This window comes from Lepisosteus platostomus, chromosome 7 (assembly GCF_059453375.1).
Source record: "Lepisosteus platostomus isolate fLepPlt1 chromosome 7, fLepPlt1.hap1, whole genome shotgun sequence".
Lineage (NCBI taxonomy): Eukaryota > Metazoa > Chordata > Actinopteri > Semionotiformes > Lepisosteidae > Lepisosteus > Lepisosteus platostomus.
In genome coordinates, this window is record NC_142617.1 from 36,915,671 (window position 1) to 36,939,352 (window position 23,682).

The 23,682-nt window shown below is 41.3% G+C and overlaps 3 protein-coding genes across 4 annotated transcripts; 2 read left to right on the plus strand and 1 right to left on the minus strand.

Moving 5' to 3' along the window:
- Positions 1-686: 686 nt before the first annotated feature.
- LOC148658654 (acidic mammalian chitinase-like) lies at positions 687-9,723 on the plus strand. Of its 2 annotated transcripts, none has more exons than XM_088640128.1 (10): positions 687-773; positions 1,532-1,564; positions 3,625-3,835; positions 5,364-5,420; positions 5,737-5,902; positions 6,526-6,650; positions 6,968-7,088; positions 7,365-7,547; positions 8,356-8,475; positions 9,296-9,723. In XM_088640128.1, exons 1-10 carry the CDS (start codon positions 758-760, stop codon positions 9,470-9,472), a joined length of 1,209 nt encoding a protein of 402 aa, XP_088496254.1. In that variant the 5' UTR covers positions 687-757; the 3' UTR covers positions 9,473-9,723. The 2 variants fall into 2 exon arrangements, with proteins under 2 accessions (XP_088496254.1, XP_088496255.1); XM_088640129.1 differs by having other exon boundaries at positions 9,239-9,374.
- A 610-nt stretch (positions 9,724-10,333) lies between these two features.
- On the minus strand, positions 10,334-11,794 carry ora1 (olfactory receptor class A related 1). The gene has a single exon (XM_088640130.1). The coding sequence runs from the start codon at positions 11,792-11,794 to the stop codon at positions 10,838-10,840; it is 957 nt and encodes a 318-aa protein (XP_088496256.1). The 3' UTR covers positions 10,334-10,837.
- A 1,425-nt stretch (positions 11,795-13,219) lies between these two features.
- Positions 13,220-21,534, plus strand: LOC148658656 (olfactory receptor class A-like protein 1). Its single transcript, XM_088640131.1, has 3 exons — positions 13,220-13,330; positions 13,957-14,111; positions 18,658-21,534. The coding sequence occupies exons 2-3, from the start codon at positions 14,092-14,094 to the stop codon at positions 19,604-19,606; spliced, it is 969 nt and encodes a 322-aa protein (XP_088496257.1). The 5' UTR covers positions 13,220-13,330; positions 13,957-14,091; the 3' UTR covers positions 19,607-21,534.
- Positions 21,535-23,682: the final 2,148 nt, after the last annotated feature.

Sequence of the window (23,682 nt, forward strand, 5' to 3'; positions counted from 1 at the left end):
CTGTTCTTGTGCTTTTGATATTAAGTCATTGATAGTATTTGTATTAATTACATAGTTCGAATAGATTTCATTACTTCATCTGGGGGTCCTTATTGAAAGGGATTTTCCAAAAGGGGTCCTCTAGGCGTTATAGGTTAAACCCCCCTGGTTTACGTTTTATTCAGTTTAAATTTTATTCATTCATAATTGTCCATTAACTACTGAAACGTCAAAGGCGCCCTCTGCTGGGGAAAGGACCCATCGGAACACGGATTTTTTTTTATCGGTTTTTGCTTTTGTTGTTCCATGACTCTTAGTTCAATTCTTATATTTGTACAACATTATAATAACCTTTTTGACCAATACATTAAAAACGTATGAAAAAAAATATTTGTTTTTCAAAACTTTTATTCCGTTTCTCATGCCCTTATTAACAGCTGGTATCAGTTTTTAAACTGTACATACAAGTTTACTTTGGAAAGGTCCATTTTACCCAACATGAGCATCACAAACAAACTCATAAAGCCTAACTTAACATGGGTTACAGTATATATTAAATATGGCCAAGATCAATTCTGTGAAGTCTGGAGATATTTGAAGAGAGACAGTATAGAACTTGCAAATTATTAGTTACTAGTCTATGAAGTAACTATGACACCAGTTCAGAGTCACACAAAGCTTGTACAGCTTAAACGACATAACTTCATAAACAAAGACTGTAGTCCCACCCATCCATGCACACAAACACACACACCCATCACTGCAACGAACGGACAATATGCACGCCATTACAGGTAAGAAAGTGCTTTTTAGGGATTTTTTATTATTTTATAGTTTTGTTTTTCACCCATTTTTTTTTGCTGTGGACATTTCTCCTTTTTGTGGACATTGACAAGTCTAAATTGAAAGTTCTCTTGCCCTGTAACTTTCCTGTGCTGATATTTAAAGAGTACTTTGTGCCTGAAAGTGAAGGTTTTAACCAAGCAGAGAAAGTGCAGCTTTTATTTTATGAGTAAAACTCAAAACAAAAATGCTCTGTTTTTCTTATTTTCTAAAAGTCTAAAGGCTTATTTGTTTTCCACAATGAAACATTGTGTTAAAATAAAAAAAACTGTAGAGTATTTTACTTCATCACTATAAAATATTAAACAGCTCTTTCCAAAAACATCAATTTATAGAAAATATTCTGGGCAGATTAGAATCCTGCTTGGAGACATTGTATTGATTTCTCTTGTGCTCTTGTGCACTGAAAATGACACAAGTATGTGTGAGCCCTACAGAATTCATATTCAAAGATGATCTGACTGTTGGATTGTAAGCCTCACTGTTTTGCAATGACCAGGCAAAAACAACAAGAGTTTGGCCAAGGAAAGAAAAAGCAATAGTTGTAAATAAGAATTTGATGTAATTGGATATTTCCTGTACTGAATTAGCCTTGGGAAAAAACATAATTGAGTTGTGCTTGCAAATACCACCTTTAAACCAACTGCTGTGTGTATGGCTGTACAGAAGTATTTGTGTTTGTTTCATTCTATCGTATTCTTCTCTTTAGTTTTGGCGGCAGTGATCCTGCTGGCTTCTGTGGGTAAGTTAAGCCTTAATTTGAAGTAACACCAGAAGGATTAAGATTTGACAGAGAAACAAAAGGAAAACCAGAGTTTATAACAAAAAAACTCCCACCAGGTTTCTTCAGGGTTTGGAGCAGAATACCTTGGGCAGCACACATCCTCTTGAATTAAGTAAACCTCCTCAGTGAGTGTTAAATAAGTGTCCCAGTTTCATAAAGTCTTTTTCTTAACTTGAAACCTCTCCAAATGATCAATTGGGGAATGCTGCAAAACAAGGTGGATTGCAGGAAACCATCTGTACCAAGAAAACAAGTCAAACGTAATGTGTATTATTAGAGTAAGGGTGGGGCACTATTGCTGGGTTACACTACGTATGTATACATTAGGTATTTCTAATGAAGCTAAGTTGCTCTATCTATCCATCCTGAAAGAAGGGGAGCATTTATAACTGAGTTCCCACAAAGAATTACCTTTGACTGGTGTACAGCACACAGATTCCCTCATAAAACTGATCTGTCATTGAGAATTCACTTGACTTCCGTACCATTTGATATCACTATTCATCCTTTTGTGTATGCACACACACACATACAGTACATCTACTCACACAGATAGACACACACATATATCTACGCCTACAGTATACACCTACACACCTACACAAAAACAGACATACAGACCTATAGTATACACATCCACACACACCTACCCTTATAAAAACACAGACACACCTGCACCTACAGTATACATACTCTACACAGAAACATTCACACCTACAGTACACATACATACAAAGACGCACACAGATACACACATCTACACCTACACATACACTTACACACATTCACACCTACAAAAACACAGACACACCCACACACAAAGAGACACACACCTACACCTACACACACACAGAGACACACAAACCTACACACAAAGACACCTACACCTACAGTACACACACCCACACAAACACAGACACACCTACACACACTAACACCTACACATGCACATGCACACACACAAAGGTGACCCTGATGGGATGGTGACCCATGGTTTGGTGCTGCCTTCTGCCCTGTGCTTTCAGGATAGACTCTTGGGTGGCACAATCAAGCAGATTTCTGACGATGGATAGATAAAATAATAATAATAATTGCTTACACTTATATAGAGCTTTTCTGGACAATCCACTCAAAGCGCTTTACAGGTAATGGGGACTCCCCTCCACCACCACCAATGTGCAGCCCCACCTGGATGATGCGACGGCAGCCATAGTGCGCCAGAGCGCTCACCACACATCAGCTATCAGTGGGGAGGAGAGCAGAGCAATGAAGCCAATTCATAGATGGGGATTATTAGGAGGCCATGATTGGTAAGGGCCAATGGGGAATTTGGCCAGGACGCCGGGGTTACACCCCTATTCTTTTCGAGAAACGCCCTGGGATTTTTAATGACCACAGAGAGTCAGGACCTCGGTTTTACGTCTCATCCGAAGGACGGTGCCTGTTTACAGTATAGTGTCCCCGTCACTATACTGGGGCATTAGGACCCACATGGACCGCAGGGTGAGCGCCCCCTGCTGGCCCCACTAACACCTCTTCCAGCAGCAACCTTAGTTTTCCCCAGGAGGTCTCACATCCAGGTACTGACCAGGCTCACACCTGCTTAGCTTCAGTGGGTTGCCAGTTGTGAGTTGCAGGGTGGTATGGCTGCTAAAAGATGCATGTCTGTAAATGTCCAATTTATATTGCTGTGAAACACTGTAATTTCATTTCTTAATGAGATGGACTACATCATGAAAAAAATTACCAGTCAAATTAAAATAATTACTTACACCTACATGGGTTTCCCCACTGATAGCTGATGTGTGGTGAGAGTTCTGGTACACTTTGGCTGCCGTCGCATCATCCAGGTTGATGCTACACATTAGTGGTGTTGGAGGGGAGTCCCCATTACCTGTAAAGCACTTTGAGTGGAGTGTCCAGAAAAGCGCTATCTAAGAGAAAAGGAGTTCTTATTAATTATCATTATAAAATGCTAACTCCCATGGATTGTGGCTGTTCACGGTCTCTGTTTTCAGCTCTGTGTTCTCAGTACAAGCTGGTGTGCTATGTGAGCAGCTGGGCGCAGGACCGTCCTGGCGATACGCGGTTCACTCCGGACAGAGCCGACCCATTCCTGTGCACGCACATCATCTTCGCCTTCGCCGATGTTGATGAAAACTATAGCATGACAGCGCTAGGGCCTGGCAACGAGCCCCAGTACCGCTCCTTAAACGCACTCAAGGAACAGTCAGTGAAGTGCAAGATACTGTACCTTTCGACAGCTTCTTTATATTGTATGAATATAGATCCAAGGTCCCAGGTGCATTTCAATTTAATGGTGGGGAATCATTGTACATGTCTTGCTTCTGCTATAGGATGCTGTCGAAATCCTACATTTATGAGCTCTTCCGGGGTACAGCCACTCTTCTTCAGGTCAGATCGTAGAACATTGTGTAGGGCTTAGGAATCTGTGCATCCTTGTCTGAGCCGAAGGAGGTGGCTCAGGATATGACAAAAGATACTGTATGTCTTCTGGACTTTATCTGACTTTTGGGCCCAGTAACTGTAGCTCCTTCTTCGCTTTGCTTTGACACAAAACAGTGTGTAAAGTTTGTGGCAATCACATTGAATGCAGTGACACAACACGAACACACATGCAAGCAAACAAGCAAAAGTCTTGCTCACCTGATTCTGGATTCCTGTGTCAAGTTCGGTGGAAAACAGGACGTATAGATTCTGGGACATTTAATTCCCCTAGGCTACGATCCTGTCCCTTGAAAAATGCTTTTTGATGCTTTGGTGCTGCACCTCCTCCCCTTCCATTTTTTCTTTCTCTCTGGAACACACTGTGTATCCACCGATGTTGTGTTTGTCACCGTTGTTATCTGTTAGTCATGTTTCAGTAATTCCACTTATTGCCTGCTAATGTGGTAGCTCCTATCCTGTGCATTGTGTTTCTAATTTTCCTGGCAATTAAGTACTTAAGTAAGTAGACAAGTAAGTAATTAAATACAGAATTGCCTGGTCCTTTTTTTTATTTTCCTTGGGTACTCTTTTTGATTCTTTTCTCTGTGTATCTGTCTTTTTGATTATCTCTGGTTTCTTCTCCTTTCATTGTACTTTAAATGTTTGTGTACTGTATGTCTCTGTGGATCCTTGTGCCCGGCCTCACTGAGATGAAATATATCAAGTCTGTACATTGAGGACCCGGGACTTGATCATGCAGTCACGTTTACTTACTGTACCTCATCACAAGTGGAGTTTTGTAGTGACTAGACACTTCTGTCCAGATTATCACACTTGGATCTCTGCATTGATTGGTTTATTTTGCACGATAGTGCATCGTTCTATATGCATTCACCATACTCTCTGACATGAATCAAGTGATCTACACAGAAGCTTGATTCACTCCTAAAGAGGACGTGGCTCCCGTGTTGGTGTGTCCACCTGGGGCCTTGCTACATAGTATTGATGGAGCAAAGACATTGTTCAACAGTGCCATATACAGTATATTCCCTTCTGTGTTATTTGTTCTTCATTTTCAGCAGGGTTGGCATTCAGCAGGTTAAATGACTTTAAATCCTGTTCCCAATCAATGTTCTCACTTGTGAGGTGATTTAGTGCTTAGTCAACAAGTCATGACCAGTCATGAATGATCAATTAATCAAAAGAAATGAGAAGCTCATGAAGATTATGAAAAGTGATAGGACTCTGAAAGGAAGAAGAGCAAGATTCTTGCTCTATAATGATACATTCTTATGTCCCTTTGTCACAGGAACCCAGCTCTAAAAACGCTGCTAGCTGTGGGAGGCTGGGACTCAAACAACAACTGGTAATCTTCCAACGAAGCTCCATTCTTTTGTGTTTACCATGACTGCACAATCACAATAGCTAAAGGAAGTACTAATTACTGGAAATGTATTTTTAAAACAGAGTGTTTCAGTCTCCTAGCACAGACTGAGGGCTTTTCAGCTCAGTGCTAGAGCTCTTCTCATAATGGAGTTTGTCTTCCATTCTTTTTTATTCTTCGCAGCTCCCTCTTCCTTGTTTGTAATAGTACAGTAAATTAGGTGGTGGCTGCTGACCTTTCACTCATTTTATCCATGAGCTATAAACTATTAGAACTCCCAAGATCCCCTTTTTCGCAGGTTTACAAAGATGACTGGGAAACACTCTCGCCGAGCTGCATTTGTGGATTCTGTCCCAGGGTTCCTGAGATCCAATGGGTTTGATGGCCTGGATGTGGTGTGGCAGAACCCAGGTGTTTTTAGAGGAAAACACAGTGGTAAAAAACACTTCACATATTTGTTAAAGGCAAGAATTGTCACATTTTCTCAGCTTTATCTTCCTGTACTGTGTTAGTTCTGAAAGCCTTTTGCCTTCATGCTGCAGTTGGTTCTTTGAGCTTTGTTTTTTTTGTTTCAATTTGACTGGAATTATAGGGGTTTAATTATTATTAAAGGGCAGCATGGCGGCACAGTGGTTAGCATTGCTACCTCACAGTGCTGGGGCCCTGGGTTCAATTGCTGGGCGCTATCTGTGTGGAGTTTGTATGTTCATGTGGGTTTGCTCCAGGTGCTCCACTTTCCTCCCGCAGTCCATGGACATACTGGTAGGTTAATTGGCATCTGTAAAAATTGGCCCTGGTTTGCATGTGTACAGTATGTGCACTGCTCTGGACTGTCATCCCATCCAACCCCAGCTTCTCCATGGCCATGAACTGGCCATGAAAGTGATTAGACAATGAATGGCCGGAATCATTGTTAATAATGGACATTTTGAAATTACTTTAAAAGGAGTTCCAGAGGCTTTTTGATGAGAATACTCTAAGAATATTGCACTTCCAATTAAAGAGCATGGTAAAATGCTCATCTGTGTATATGGCACTGGACAATTCCATGGGCTGCAGTGCTGAGCTGCTCTGTCATACTGTACAGGAGTTGAGAGCTGCTTTTGAAGAAGAGGCACTGGTTTCTGGGGAAGACAAGCTGCTTCTCTCTGCTGCTGTCTCTGGCCTTGAGGAGTACGCCAGAGCTGCATACAACTCGCACACCTTCCCACAGTAAGAGGAAAACATGAAGAGAGGTTTTTTTCCTTTAACCCGGGGTCAATTCTATCATCACTGAATCTACAACTACAGGAGAACGTATCCAGATAATGGTTAAATTGAAATGGTTGTAGCCATTTACTTTTCCGAATACAGACAGAGCAACAAATTATTTGGGCTTTGAATTTAAAAGTACTTTACATACATCACTAAATGCATTTTCAAATACTAATCTGTGTGACCCAGGTCTGAAGGAGTTATTTTAGCCTGGCCCTTCTCAAAGACATTGTGCTTTGGGAGTTTGCCTTCACCTGATGCTTTTGTCTTTGCAGGTATGTTGACTTCATTAGCCTGATGACCTATGACTTCCATGGGCCATGGCAAGGGATGACCGGCCATATCAGTCCCCTCTACAGCCGCCCTCATGACTCTGAGGACCAGTATCTCAGCATTGTATGGCCTGATTGCTTATTATGTCCACCATTCAAACAGCTGCAGACTGTTCAGTTAAAAGCTCCTCCTAGGCAGTATGCTGGCGTGTTGTTTTTCCTGGCAAACTACTGGCATTGCGATATTTTACTGAAACAATCTGGATTAGCTTAATGCTTTTTATGAAAATATAGCAGGCCCATGTATGCTGTGGACCTGTCACTGTATTTTTCAGCTCACGAAGTGTGCATCTGTTCTTGAGTGTCCTCCTTCACCATCACAGTTTGACTGTTTTCTCAGGACCATGCGGTCAAATACTGGCTGTCCCAAGGAGTGGAAGCAAGGAAGCTGATCCTGGGTTTTCCTGCTTACTCCCGTACGTTCCGCCTCACAGACAGAGGAAGGCGAGGTGTGGGCGTCCCCGCAGAGGAGGGGCAGGCTGGGAAATATACCAAAACGCCTGGATTCATGGCTGCCTATGAGGTAATAGCAATACCAACCCCCACCGTCCTACTGACTTCAAGATTTGTGAAGTCATGCAAAGATGTTTCCCATTGATTACTTTATCTGCAGGAAAAGGCTTAATTGACTTACCATTAACATTAGGTATCCTAGCTTCTGTAACATTCAGCAAATAATGTTATTAAGTACAAACCCTTTATATGGTGGCACAGAGGTTAGCAAGTACTGCCTTGCTGTGCTGGGGCCCTGGGTTCATTTCTGGACATGGGGTGCTATCTTTGAGGAGTTTGTATGTTCTCCCTGTGCTTGAATGAGTTTCCTCTGGGTGCTCTGGTTTCCTCCCACAGTTAAAAAAAATACTGAAATGTAAACTGGCCCTGGCATGAATGTTTATGTGTTGTGTCTGTGTCTCTGCCATGTGATGGACTCTTGTACTAACAGGAGTGTATCGTGCCTTGCTCCTGATACTTGCTGGGACAGGCTCCAGCTCCTCTGTGACCCTGTACTGGCCTTTATTTAAAGGAGCATGTGAGTATCTTAGGTTCTGATTTTGTTTTTAAGTTCCTAAATTATTCATTTACGCATAAGAGAAGCTGCAACAAATCACCCAGTGAATTGATCAAAAGTAAACGTTCACGTTATTAGTAATGGATCGAGGCTCTCCAGGATCAACGCTGGAGACCCCATTTGTGAGAACTTAGCTGAAAACCAATGCAAGTCTCAGCTATAATGCTGAAAATAAAGCATTTGCTTAATCTTAAGGGTGGCAGCTCTATTCACATTTATGTCCTTCCACAGATTTCAGCATGCTCTTTTTCCTATGCTTCAGGTGTGCCAGTTCATCATGCGTGGTGCCCTTGTGAAATGGGACAGAAAGCAGAAGGTTCCCTATGCACTAAAAGGCAACCAGTGGGTTGCGTTTGATAACGGACACAGCCTGAGGAAGAAGGTACGTGTGTAATAGTTATAAAAACACCTCAGTTTTGGATTCTTTTGCTACATAGAGCACTGAAAATAGATCTTGGCTACAAAGCATAACCTTTAGTTTCTAACCTGAGGCTGTGTCCTGTCCCTTTCAAGGCCTATTTCAAATCAACTACAAACTTGTAGGAATTCCCATTCAAACGAAATAATTATTAAATCGTCAATTACTTGCAGCAAATCAGGAATTTGTTCTGAAGGTTCCCCATAGTTAGGAAGATTAACTTAAATCAACCCATAACCACCCTCGAGTCCAACACAATATACTCAAATGTTCACAAGACAATTCTGTTTTTTTCCTTAGATCTGCTCAAGTGCTGGTGGTGGATTACAGCTGCATAATCCCCCCTTAATTCTATAATTAATCTGCGGCTTTTAAATATGATTTAATGCAGCTTGCACAGACCTCATTTACTACTAACTTAGACTGCCATGAATAAAGGAAAATTATTCATGCACTTCTCAGCTTTGTATTGTATAGTGCATTGTTCCATAAGACTGTGTACATACTGTACAATGTGAATTTGCATGTGCTGTATGAGTAGAGCTCTGCTATTTTAAAATAAGCAGTGCACTAATAATGGAATTTTCCAGTTTTTTCAATATACTCTCATACCGGTAGGATTGAATCACTAAATCATCCTTCTTCATGACCGTCTAATTCAGGCTTGCTGGGGTACAAAGCCTGTGTACCAGAAACAAATGCCTGCTCCATTTTATGCCTGATGTAGGCTGTCGATTTGAAAATGGTGGGACTCTGACCTTCAGGATTTCCTTGGTTTCTGCAGACAAAGTGGCTGAGACACCTGGGCCTCGGGGGTGCCATGGTGTGGTCTCTGGACCTAGATGACTTCACTGGCTCTTTTTGTGACTACGGCACCTTCCCTTTCATCAGGCTGCTGAAGAAATCCCTGCTGTCCAGGCATCTGCACACCCCTTGTCCTGACCAGGAGCAGGTCAGATGAACCTGGGACGAGAGCCAGCAAGCAACTAAACACTGCTCCTCAGTGCCTTCTCCTGACTCAGTTCTCAACCCCCACTAACACTGCGCAATATTCTTGATTTCTCTTTCTTCCTGTATCTCCACTCCTCTCATCGTTCAGTTCATCTCGTATCTCTTCTACATCCATTTTCTAACCACTTTTTTACACACCCAGAGATTCCATGTGTGAAATTAAAAAACACTGACAAATAAATGAATAAATAATTTAAATTATGCATAGATGGTTTTGTTTAAAACAGAAGTAACAACTGTTTCTTTTAAAGTACTAACTTAAGTAATCTTTTTTTGTGCATGTTCATCAGCAAAAGGTTCGGTTGAGCTGTTCATACATGGCAAAATCAATTAACCATTAATAGCGTTTGTTCAGGAGCCAGATAAGCAACAAATTAGTTTAAAGATAAGTACTGCAGAGAACACAAGGAAGCAGAAATAGTGACTGCAAGACTGTATTTCACATTCAATGAGTTTCATAAAATTCTGTTGTACAAATTAATCAAGAATGACATTATTTAAACCATTAAGATTCATGCTGTTCTGTTATGAACATATTGATTAAATTTACAGACGTTATCAACATAAATGTTAGTGACAAAATATTTTGAACACACTCCCGTTCATCTTGTAATATTGGAATCATAACTAATTTCCATCTAGGGCCCGACAGCTTTGTGTGCTTGGAGGTTACAGGTTGTCAGTTGTTTTAGGTGCAGGCACAACAATGTCTAATAATTTAGAGCAGAAAAGAAATTTGATCAAGAAAAATGCAAACATTAAAACCCATGTTCAATAGAGCTTAGCAACAGAGACCAAATCCACTGTGTGTTTTTCATTCATCTTGATTTAGTAGAAGCTAAGCCAAAGCAAAATGCACTTTAGGGAAGTACAGCAATTGAATTCTCAGTATTTAAAAAAAATCAATAAAAGAAATTGTGATAGAATGCATAGAGCTTACTGACTGAAGTCCCTTCTTTGTTGTCTGCTTTGGTAAAATGCTAAATAGGAATTTCTTAATCCTATAGCAAGCCCATTCTAAACCCAAGCTTGATAAAAGCTACTCATTGCTCTTTCAGCTCATTTTTTTCCTGCTTGACCTTTTCTTCATGGAGTGAAATGATGACATCCACGTGCAATCCAAAGCATGGAGCGACACAGGAGAGTCCTCTAAGAGGGAACTTGTGTATTCTCTGAAGTCAAGGAACACAAGTGCCTGGTTCTACCAAAAAAAGAGATTCGTTCTCAAAGGATGCTTTACTTCGAGGACTTCACTTTGGAAAAAGATACTTCTGATCCATAAAGGTAAATCCTCATGGGAGCAGTAAGTGAAAATTCATATCCTGGTGGAGTCCTCGGTGTTGAGAGACATCTGTTCCGGATTGGCAGCAGCACAGCTCAGCTTGTTTTTGATCTTCTTGTTGGAGGTGATCATAAGGAAGGGGCTGAGGGAGGCATAACAGGAGGAGAAGAAGACTCGCATGTCCGCGATGACAGGGGGCACCTGTGCCACCGTCAGCATGTATATCCAAATGATGTTGTCGATGCCAAAGAAAACCACGTAGAGGGTGACCAGCGTGACCACGGTCTTGGCCGCTCTGGTTTCGGCCGCGTTCCGGGAGGAGCGCTGGTCGGGGCTGCGGATCTGCCTCACTTGCTTGCCGTGACGGTGCAGGAGGAGGAGGATGTAGCCGCTGGAGCACACCATGAGCCCCACGAAGATGAAGTCACGCCCCGAGACGGCCACCCCGTTGATGATGTAGGAGAGGCTGTCGCGAAAGTCCACGTGGCAGAACCCCAGGTTGAGCGTGAATTCAGGGACGGTGCCGTTGCGGGGGGCGATGGAGAAGAAGGGGGCCGCGATGCACACCGCCATGTTGATCAGCCACAGGGCGGCGAAGGAGGGGAAGAGGAGCTGGGACACCCTGACCTTGAGGCCCACCCAGCGGGAAGAGGCTGGGGCGATAATGATGGATTGGAAGACGCTGAGCATGCTGGTGATACAGACAGACAGGGCACGGGCAATCCTGTAGGCATAGATGACCGCTTTGCAGCCGCTGTCGTTTAGGAGGTCCTTTAGCCCAAACACAGTCATGGTCTGGGGGACGCAGCGGGTGAGGAGGAGCAGGAGGTTGGCAAAGGCGAGATGGCACAGGATCTTGTCCACGGGCTGGACCCTGCCGTCACTACAGGCAATGTGTGCATATGCCAGCAGAACCAAGAGATTGCCCAGGATTCCCAAGCCTGTTTGCAGTAGAAATGAAACCCCTTTAATTGTGATGCACAGGTCCATCCTCCAGAGTCCGGGCAGCCCAAGAAGTCACTGTGAGCCATGAAAAGCGAAAGCAAAGGAGGTTAACTCGCTCAAAAAGAAGCTTCTTACGCTTACAGACACTGCAGAAAGGAGTTTTCTTGTTTAGTTAATGTAATGTATTTATCATTGTTATGATATTGACTTGAAAGTGCACCGATAAGAACCATAATATTTGTGCTGTTCTTTCAGTGCATATGCATGAAAAAAAAAAGAATTTGGATTGGAAAAAGCGGACCAAGAACTGACCTTTTCTGGTAGGCTTTTGTGAAGTTTCTTTCTACCGTTGAATGTGCAGGTGTCTGCAGAACTTGAAGATAAAATAGTATAAAAAGAAAACGCTGAAACAAGCTGTAAGTATTCTCACTTTCAGCTCTCTCTGAAAAGTGAATTTGTGGTTCAGCTGAATCAGGAAGTCTGCAATTAGGTGCCCCTGTAAACCAAATTTATACCTTTGTCTGTGCCCCAGGAGAATGGCTGATGTAGAGTACTTACACCTGAATATGAAACAGCAGCCAGAATAGTTTCAGGTCTATTAACATACACAGGATATATTTATATGTATACACATCTTAATGATTATATTGTTATGTACTCTGTTGTTTGGTCTTTGACATAATTAAATTACATGCTCATTTCAATATGTACTAAGCACATTTTTCAGGCTGACTGATGAAGACTGTAAAGATAAATCTATATGGGTTATTAATACTGTTGTATTACAGTTTTCTATAAGTTGGGGAAAAAACTGGAAGCTAAAAAGTTATTAACTGTCTTCAAAGCTATTTTGATAATACTGTTACAAAGCAATGTGTAAGAAAAATTTTCAGAATTAATTTATAATAAAAGTGCAGTCGGGAGAAGGCAGTTGTGAAGAGAGAACATTAACCTTTATTAACTGTCTGATCAAATCTCTAATTATCACTTCAGGGACTCCTTTAAGATCCACCAGTTTAGAAAAAAAAAGTAAATTCTTCATTTCCAGCACTGGGGAGCAATTAAACTTGTTTATCAACATGATATTAAAGGCAGAGTTTCAGGCTGTATGTTTACACTTCTGCCCAGACATGAATGTGAACAGAATTAAATATGTTTATTTTTCATCTTCACGGGTACTGTATGCTAGTACGAAGTGTAAGCGATATTATTTTCATTTTCTACTCTTCACCTCTACCCACACACCAGTCTTATTCTGCTTCAGCATAAAAAAAAATGTTCATTTTAGTTTGCTCATAATCGCTGATCTTCAAAATCATTTTTATAACATTCATCAGTACACTAACACTACTGAACTAAACATTGAACTCGTTCCTGACTTCCTGACGCGTGAAAACAAAATACAATTTTTTCAACAAACAAAAACATTTTCCCAAGCGTCCAGCAGGGAGAGACAAAAGCAAGATATAACGTCTGATTTTTTTGTTCTTCAGAGCCACGCAGAGGTTTTTTTTTTGCGTTTAGCATTTATAGCAAGACATACTTCATCGGGTTATGTCTATGAGTTCACGACGTCGGAAGGTAAAAAGAATAATTTAACAAATGGCCACCTTTGTGTGACCTTCTTAAACGGTCGGTCAGTCAATTATGTTTGATGAAAGATATAATGCATATACTGGATAGGGGGTCCCGAACCGTGGTCCTGGAAATACCCAATCTATTCTTATAGCTTACCCTACATCTAAAGATTATAACCACTTGTTTAAGTAATTGATCAATTAAGCAAGTAACGTTTCAATGGAGGGAACCCTGATCATAGAGGACTGAATATTCTGTTATTTGATACCAAACATCTCTAAATTACCTAATTGCACACTCCGCCGATTCAAATGACCATAGGCTCCAAGGCCTTTAGAAAGTGATTATTTCAAGTTTATATTTAAACCCCGCTGGAGTAGAATAGAAGAGTAAAACGCACACATTTACAGTATATTTGATATGCCACTTAGCTTTCAAATGGTAGTTACATTTATTTTGAAATGTAAATAGGTGGCACATACAATAACAGCAGTTATAAACGCAACGTGGTATTTTTCGAAACTATTCACCCTGGATTGTATTTTAAAAAATACATGCGTTTTTGCAATTTTACCAATATACATTCTCTTCTGAGAATATTAGTCACGGTTCCTTTCCCGTCCTAAAAGTGGACAGGGTTTGATGTTTTTCAAGAAACGTGCAGTTGTAAAAACTTGGGGACCATTCCGGTACCACCGACACGCATTCCTGACAGGACGGCATCAGACGCACCTTAACGGAGGTACAGTACTACGCAATCCTGAATGGACCCTTGCAGAAACTGGTAAGACCTTTGTTTACTTCTTTCTAAGGTGATGGGGGGTTGCTTCACGAAGCGAGATTACTCAATTAACCAGATAATGTTTGTAAACATGTTGTCAAAAGTCAGGATCTCGGTTTTACACCGCAAGATTGAATTGTATCCGGTTAACTATAGCAATATATATTATATAACTTAGCAGCTTCCTCCGGGGCAAATTTAAATTTAAAATTTAACCTGACTGAGTTTAAGACCTCGAGTCAAATACAAATCAGTCCTGCAGGCAAGACAAAAAGATGTCGCCGTTCTTCGGGGGTCCAGTTCACATTGGAGCTTTGCGGAGAGAATGAAAGTTTACAGATCGCCCTTTACAGTTCGCTGAAAATGTTTTATTTGAACGACGTTATAGCATACAAAGTATACATTCACGATTTCGTACGCTTCCCTATGATACAGTAAATACTGCTTATCATAGCTAAACGGTAAAAGAAACTAAAACTCTGTTCATGGGACTGAGATTACCTGTGACCGGTGTAGTTTTTTTACTGTGCAGGCAACTCGGAGCGTTTCAGTAGAGCAACAGTGTGTTGTGTGTTAAGGAAAGGAGAGTTTTCAATTCATGTCTTTGTGAACATTCACAGCGTTTCCGGGCCATACATTAGTGAAAACAATTAGACAGGAGTTTCTTTAAATAATATTCTCATCTTTAATTTTATCCACTGGCATCTGTTCCCTGTAGCTTTCCATCATAATCTAAATTTTTCTTACAGCATTACATAATGGGATCTCTGGACCGCACAGACATCCTCATTATAGCACCCACAGAGTCAAACGAGGCTGATTTTTTAACAGAATATCAATTCACAGCATCAGTGTACTGTACCGTTAAGAATAAAACTCTTCACTTATACTATAGCTACTGTATAGACATCTTACCCGAGTTTCTGCTCAACTATCCCATTTGATTCAAACAACAAAAGTTCAAGTTCACATTTATTTATTTATTTCATTCCATCCATATACAAGTATACAGTGGAATGAAATATCGTTCCTCCTGGTCCACGGTGCAAATACAGACAGGACACTGACATAGATATTGTAGACAGGATAAACATGGTGCAAAGTGCAAATAGTGCAAATTACAAGGCAATACATACAGTAGTACAATATACACAACACACTGGTTTGTGATTTAAACCCTGTTTCTGGAATTGGGGCGGGTGCAAGTAGATTCCAGGGTGTTAAGGACCCTGACAGCCTGTGGGAAGAAGCTGTTACAGAGTCTGGTGGGGCTAGCCTGTACACTGGGATATCTTTTCCCAGATAGTAGGAGGGCGAAGAGTTTATGGAAGGGGTGGGAGGGGTCATCTACTATACTGGAGGCCCTGTGTGAGCAGCGTTTGTGATAGGTGACAGAAATGGAAGGGAGGGAGGCTCCAATGACGTGTTCAGCTGTTTCCACAATTCGTTGAAGGGTCTTGCGGTGTGAAACATTGCAATTCCCAAACCCAACAGTGATAGAGCTGGTCAAGGTGCTCTCAATGGCGCTTCTGTAGAAAGTGGTAAGAATGGGCGGGGGAAGGTTTGCCCTCCTCAGTCGCTGCAGGAAATAGAGACGCTGCTGTGCTTTCTTGGCTAGGGAGGTGGTATTGAGGGACCGAGTGAGGTCATCTGTAATGTGTACACCAAGAAACGTGGTGCTGCTGTGTCCACAGGGGAGCCGTTGATGTACAGTGCTGAGTGATCAGTGTGGGCCCTTCTGAAGTCAATGATTATCTCTTTTGTTTAATTGACATTAAGAGATTGATTGTTGTTTGTGCACCAGCCCACTAGTTGCTCCACCTCCTCTGTGTATGGTGAGGAAATGTTGTGGAAAAAGACAATATCCCTATAAAGGAATATTTTTTAGTGTGTTGATGATGATTCCTCCTCCTCCCGTTCCTCCAGTCCTACTCTGTTCACGCTTCTTGTTGGTTAATAATTAGGAACACTTTCATTCAGAGGACTGCACATTGGACAGGTATTGTACAGGATCCCTTTGGATGATATTGGACAGGGGTTACAGCGCTGCACCTTCACTAACACACACATGAAGGGAAGAGGCTGTCTCCGCCCCACTATACAGTATACAGTCCTGTAGTCCCGCCCCCAGGCGCTGTTCTCAGCCAGCCTTGCGTGCGCATGGCTAAAGAGCCCCGCGTGGCGCTACAATATTCTTGTATTTTGTCTTGACCTGCAGCCAGGTCCTGGTTCATTTTATCAGCGATTCTTTGTCAGGTGTCTTCTCTGGCTTTTGCAGCAGTTGCAGTACAACTTCTCACTATTACATCAGATTTGATCCTTGTAGTTTTCATGAAAAAGCAATGGTCACTGGATTAAGACACACGTTCTGCTGGTGTGGGTAAAGGACGCGATGCTCACCCCCTCCTGCCTGCTGATGTGAGGAGTGACTGCAGCTTAAACCTGAGTTGTTTTAACCGGGTAATTTAAACCCAAGTTTGCCTTCGTGAAACAGAGTTGACCTGAAGTCAGTTACCGGGTTAAGTATATCTGGATAACTTGAGAAACTCTCGAATTACTTAAACCTGCTTTGCGAAACAGTCCCCTGATGTTGTAAGATCATAAATATTTCCAAGTGAATGCTAAAAGTGTTGAAGGCTTTTCTCTCGTTGGCTCATCATTGCACGTGGCAGTTACCCAGATCGTGCGCCCCTAGCGGCTTGAGTGGACTTGCAGTTTACGTGCAGCTGTTGGGCCGTGGAGTTTTTAAAAGTGAATACTGCAAGGATTTTCACTGATGGGAGGAAATCCATTTGTTTTGCTGGAGGTGGCTAGTATGCTGCAGTGTGCTACAGCAGTTCAGTTCTTGTATTCAGTTCAACATTCAGTTCTAGTAAAACTACCTTTACAACTAAAGCACTACTTACTTGAAGAAATGTAAGCGTAACTGGGGAAATCTAAACTTTGCATCCCAAGATTTATTTTGGGACTTGCTATTTAAGTGGTCTTAAGATATTTTCATCTTTCATTCACTCTGGCAGTTCAACAGGGCATATCCTAATTAGCCCTTGGATCTCCAGAGACTGTCCTGGGATATTTCTCCAGTGTGTTAGATGTCCAATTGAAATGTCTGTTTTGAATGATTGGTTTCGAATCAATATCTGCATTATTTAGGTTTTAATTTTGTTTCAGTTGGGGGGTACACTCTGGGAGAGATGTTTCTAAAAATTCCCTCACGGTTGAAGTAAACCGTTTTACAATTCTTTTACACAGAACACCTGGGTTGTTGATCATCCAAAACCCCAAACAGATGAGAACCAAACATAATTAAAGGCTTCTAATGTCTCTTGGTTTTAATTGGGAGCAGTGGGAGAGATGTTTTAATTGTGTATTTTCTTGGGTTATAATGGCGTGTCGAGGGACACACACCATACGGTGAGTTTTACTGCCGGTCTTGTACATCTGCCACCTCTGGAGTTTTCTTTTGCCTCCTGGCCCGTTTGAGAACTGATGAGAGCTCCATGTCATACTAAGACACTTGAATCTGAGCTCGCCATAAAAAAAGAGTTCTATGCAGAAAGTTTAACTGTTTAGATCAGTGATAGAGTAAGGGTTTAAATTCAGTTAAAAAAACGGCCTTCCTGTTCACTGATGGAACATTAAAGAAGACCTTTAGTTTTATTAAAGGTTTCTTAAGGATTTTTCACTTCCCTCCTCTTCTTAAAATAAGAGAAGGTTATTAACCAAACAGCCTTAGTCTTTGATACAAACAGCATGAGATTTTGATGCCAAAATACTAAGATATATTAATTTGGTCTACTTCTTAAATATTTTCTTTATACGGCACAAATCCTCTTGATTCTTTGTTTTTTTTTTATATTGAGAGAGAATTTGAAAGCTTGCCTTTTGCCTTGCATAGTCCATTCTGTCTGTCAAAAGTGCTTTTTGTGTGTACAAAAAGTGTTTAGTGTATGTAAGGAATTAATCTGCCTTTTCTGTAACCATTCTAGGGAATTGGTTTCAATTAAGATTTTTTTTATGGCTCTCCTGATTTTAATGACTATAATTTAAATGGATATTCTTTAGGGTATATGATAATCTGGCTTGGAGTCCTTTTCCCCCATGTGCAACCATGTATAAAAAGATGCCTCATTTGACACCTGTATGATCAGCTACAGTGAACACTGAGGTATGTAAGATCCTCTTCTTTCTGCCTGGCATATTCTGTTTATGAGAACTTGGTTCATCAGAACCTTATTTGAAAATGTATGAGCTAACTGACGTTATGGAGTTCATATGAGTGGGGGAACAATATACAGAATTCCAGACCGAAGGGACTCTTAGGCATTTTGAAACGGCTTTTTACCGACAAAATGCAACTTTTCAAGGTTTGTCAATGAGTGATACAGAGTGTTGAAACATTACTTTAAACCTTTCAGAATAACCTAAACAATTGTGAGCGTCCCTGCATGTTCTGTTAAAACTTACTGTGGCTTCATACTTTTGAAAATCTGAAGCGATACGCTTTAAGATAAGAAGGGCTTATTCGTTTTCAACACTCGTTCACCAGGAGAGAGAGAGGAGAACTTTCTCCTCCAGAGCAAGCCATGGATCTGCGGAACCTGGCGAAGGCGGTCGCCACACTCCTCCAAAACGTGGTGGGGATCCCCGCCAACCTCACCGTACTGGGAGTGTTTGTCCATGTGGCCCGAACTGAGCGGCGACTTCTCCCCACGGACGCCATCGTTTCCCACTTGGTTTCCGTCAATCTGTTGTTGATCTTGACCCGGGGGATCCCACAGAGCCTGTCTGCGCTCGACTACAGGGGCTTCTACGACTCGGCCACCTGCAAGTTCCTTATCTTCACGTACCGCACAACCCGCGCCATGTCCATCTCGCTCACCTTCGTCCTCAGCGCCTACCAGTGCATCACCATCGCCCCTGCCTCCTCCCGCCTCTCCCGCCTCAAGCCCTGGCTCTACCGCTGCCTCCTGCCCCTCAACCTCTTCTTCTGGCTCCTGAACGGAGGCACCACCTACACCAGTATTCTCTATACCAGCCAGGTTAGGAACACCACGCTCAGCACCAACACTCTCAACCTTGGCTACTGCCTGGTGGTGTTCCCCAGCGAGGAGTCCTACTTTGCCAACGGCGTCATGTATCTGACCAGGGACCTGTTCTTCGTCATCCTCATGGTGCTTGCCAGCTTCTACATCCTGCTGCTTCTCTACCGGCACCAGCGGAGAGTGAAGGGGCTCCAGAGCTCCAGCATGAGCCAGGGGTCACGGGCTGAAACCCGAGCTGCTAAAACCGTGGTCACCCTGGTCACCCTGTACGTCCTGTTTTTTGGCGTTGACAACTTGATTTGGGCCTACACGCTCACCACGGAGAAGGTCCCGCTCCTCATGAATGACGTGCGAGTCTTCTTCTCCTCGCTGTATGCCTCGGTCTGCCCTGTAGTTGTGATTGTGTCCAACAGGAAGGTCAACAGAAGGCTTTCCTGCATCAAACTTGCTTGACGTTCTTTCTCTAAAGAAACTTTCATCTCCACTATTTAGATCAAAATGTACAGTATGTATTCTGTTTAATAAAGGTTTTTATCAGTTCTTGTTTTGTTGTGGTGTAGGGGGAGGCTTTTTGGTCATTTTTATTTTTGTTGGGGGGAGGCTGGGTGACCAGTCTTGGATACCGGGCCTGGAGTCCTATGTACTGTAGCTTTGTTTCATGAATGCTTTTCATAACAAACTTACATAAAAATGTCTTCCAGTCACTTCCTGGATGGCTGCAGTGGGATTCCTTTTCTGCTGCTGACTGTGCCTGACTTGTTGGTCTTAACATTGGGGATGATGGATTTCTGTTTTAAAAAGGTTTATGCCTTTCAGTCTAAACTGTTTTCAGGCTTCTTTAGGATGGTGAGGTGGTTAGATAGCACTACTCCGTCACAGCTCTCGGCTCCTGGGTTTCATACTGGAGATGTACCTGTATGTGTTTGTGGGCTTTGTGCGATATCTGTGGGTTTCCTCCCACTTTTATTCCAACTCCAACTCCCAGAAACATGCTGGCAAGATTAAAAGGAGCAGTTAACTTGTCCCTTCATTAGTGCCATGGTTAACTTGTCCCTTCATTAGTGCCATGCACTATGAGAGACTGGTGCACTTTCCTTCTGGAATAGGATCCAGATTGCCCTAACCCTTATTGGTATCTTTCCCCTAATCAGTGGATTAACATTTAAAGTACCTTCCCAAAGATTGGTTAGACGTATTTGAGCATTTGTAAACCTCAAAATTGCCCCCTGGGAATGAATAAAGTAGTTGTAATTGAATTTAAATTTAAGTTTTCTTTTGGATACTGAAAGATTGGTGATCTTGTTTTAGTCAGTATAAAAGTGACTGCAATGTTGCAGGTATAAATAAAAGGCTTGAAACTGATTTTCCCTAGAAATATTATTTGTGGCATATTGGTGCACAAAACAATTAATGCATTGAGCTTCAAGCACACTTTCTAGAAGTGTTTCTGTTAAACTATGCACAGTACCACTTGTTTTTCATTTGTTTTAATTAAATAGCTGATTCATTGTTTTCTTGTAAGATGTAACTGTAGAACACTTAACATTTGCTAAGTATAGGCTGTTAATGACTCTTGGTTTTAATTAGAGCTTGTGGAAACAACAGCACCTGAGTATTCTAATTTAAACCCCCTGGGATCTAACTCTCAGTGCGTTTTAGTCTGGTTAGGATTACGTGCACTTTAGTTGGAGAAAAACATTGAGTTGAGTAAACTTTGCTTTATGATTTAAATGCTTATTTAATGGTAGTGTCCACGGTGAGTGCAAGTGATTTTTTTTTAGTCAATACAGCATCTGTTCTGATAGTTTAACAGCATTGGATAGACCTTGAAAGACCATGAATGTACAGTTGTATAGAATGTGGTGACGTTAAGCAGTGGGTTTTGTCTATTCCTGCCTATAACTGGTCCAATAACTTTAAATGGCAAGATAATAAACCTAACACTTCTACCTTCACTACTCATAACAAAGCATTGATTTCTGATGGACTGTTTGATGCAAAATGGCTTCTATTCATAGTTGGGCAGTTTACTGTACAATCTGTAAAGTACCTTGTTCAAGGGCCAAGAGCAGCACCTCACCCAGATTTGAGCCCACAACCTTCCTTTTACAGTGCTATAAACCATTATCCCATACCCTTGTAATTATGGATTTTTATAGTTCTTTATGTGAAGGAGTACTACAATGAAATTCATAGTTTCATGATTTTCTGAAATCTGTCTGCTATATAATACACTGGATGTAGAATTTGAGTATTGTTATTTCAAGAAACTGCAGGGAACCAGTTGTCAAAATAATTATAATGGGTTTAAGAAACTATTCATTAATGTAACACTTTGTTGTTAAGTCAATCCAAAACTTATTAAATTGTTCTTTTGAAAATGTGTGTGGGTGGCCTGTTTTCAATTTCAAATCTCGGCACTTAAGCAGGAAGTATGATTTATAACTTTGACATTTCAGACCTCCAATATTCCTTTAATTAGATTGTGCTCTTTTTAGATTGTAGCCTTCTTGCTTTCATTTTCTTTTAAATAAGCACCTTTTTTGTCATATCAAGATACTGAATGGATTGGGGGAAAAAAGCTTGTTTTAGCAATGCCTCTTGCTGGGAAGAATACACTCATCAAAGACTGTTCTGAAACAGCTTGAAAGGCTGTGAATCCAGACACAGCTTTTTTAACTCTGCACACAGGGGAAGTAAGATAATCATTGTACTAGGCATAGTCTGTTGAAATCCGCTTTTCAGCAAAGACTTTAGTCCGGAATAAATGCAGCATTTCAGACACATGCACCTACAGTAGTATTTATTAACTCCAGTACATCTTTCTTTGCACCAAAGAATAATCTCTTGAAAGTATATGGTGCTGGTCCTTAAAAGTCTGACACATGCATGTTATTCAAAACATGGTCACTGGGCAAAAGTCACTTCAAGATTTGACAGCAAACTGTTTGCAAAAATGTTTGAACTGGGTAGCTTAGCAGCCAACTGTAAATATCCCAATGTGTGAATTTATGGTTTTGCAAGGCAAGCAGGAGCAACTACAATATACCCATTGAGAAATATTATGAGATTCTGTATGCACTGCAGACATCTTGTTAAAGAAGATAAAGTAACAGAAAACGTATTGGCCTTAACAAAAATGGAGCGTTAATATACTGGTGCACCATGTCTTCTGTTCAGTGTAGGATAAAAAAAAAACTGTTTCCTCAGCTTTAAATTTAATAAATGCACAGGAGTTCCTGATTATGGCTGATTTACACTTCTGTACTATGCCTTTTTTTGTCTTCTATCAGTTATTTTTAACAGGTGGCCCATGTACCTGGTTCCTCACCACCATGCCATCGCTGTAGTGCAGAAGGCATGAAAGCGGTTCATCCACTTTATTACAGCAGTTCTGAATGCCTCCTAAATCAAATGTATCCAGGTTCTAATAATGGAGCAATACGCAATATCTTCACAAAATCGGCCTTGTAGGCTCAGCATGATTACATATCGGCTGCCGTAGTAGAATTTAAGGACTCCCCTTCCCAGGTATCATGAGCAGTTAGGATCTATTGTACAAGTGTATGATAGTTCAGGTGGGCAGCTGCGTCAGCATGCGTGGGAGGCAAAGGAACAAGTAAAGGTTTATTCCATGCTGAAAAGAGAAGAAAGGAGACTCAACATTTCGGCTGTGGAGCCTTCTTCAGGTGTGAGAAAGACAGGGCAGTAAGCAAAGGTAATATGGCATAGGAGGATAAAAGTGAAAGAATGGTTATCAAAACCATTCCATGAGAATTACGAATGGTGAATTTCCTTGTAGGTTTCACTCAAAAAAATTAGATGGAGCTTCTGTTTATTTTTTTTTGTTCACCATGGTGTTGAGCGGGACAGCTTATTAAGATGAACTGAATTTTGGCGAATGCATGTAGGAGAGGGGAAGGGGTGTGTGATATGTTCACAGGTAACAATCTTCTATGTCACTTCTCCAGTTGAAGCTGTTTCTACTGTGTGGCCTCTGGTGGCACATAATGTTAATCTGAATGTACTGCATGAACCACACTGGAGAGCACAGTCAGAAGACTTTGTGAACCTATTTTCACTAAACATGACTAACTGTAATGGAAGCTTTCAAAATGCCAAGAAGATATTGACATAGTGTGGAAAATAGCAAAGGAGAACTGTCTCACTATTTGGCATTTTTCAGTAAATCAGGGGTTTCTTAATGATGTATTGAAATGACGCAACAAGCATAGTTCTGAAATCAACATATATATATATAACAGGCTGGATGTATAGAGGACCAGTTCAGGCACCCAGTAAATCCAGTGCTTTGTTTTGTTTGGGCAATATGTAAACACCATACAAGAGCTCTGGCTGTTTCAGATGTCTTTGTTTCAATAATTTAGTGTAAAACTGATGGTCATGATGCTGAAGGAGCACTGTAATGTCTGTCATTACAAGAAGTCATTATTGCATTATTGCCTTTCATATACTGTACTTGCTGTTTTTTCTTTTGGCTTCAGTAGTTTTCCAGCTATTTATACAAG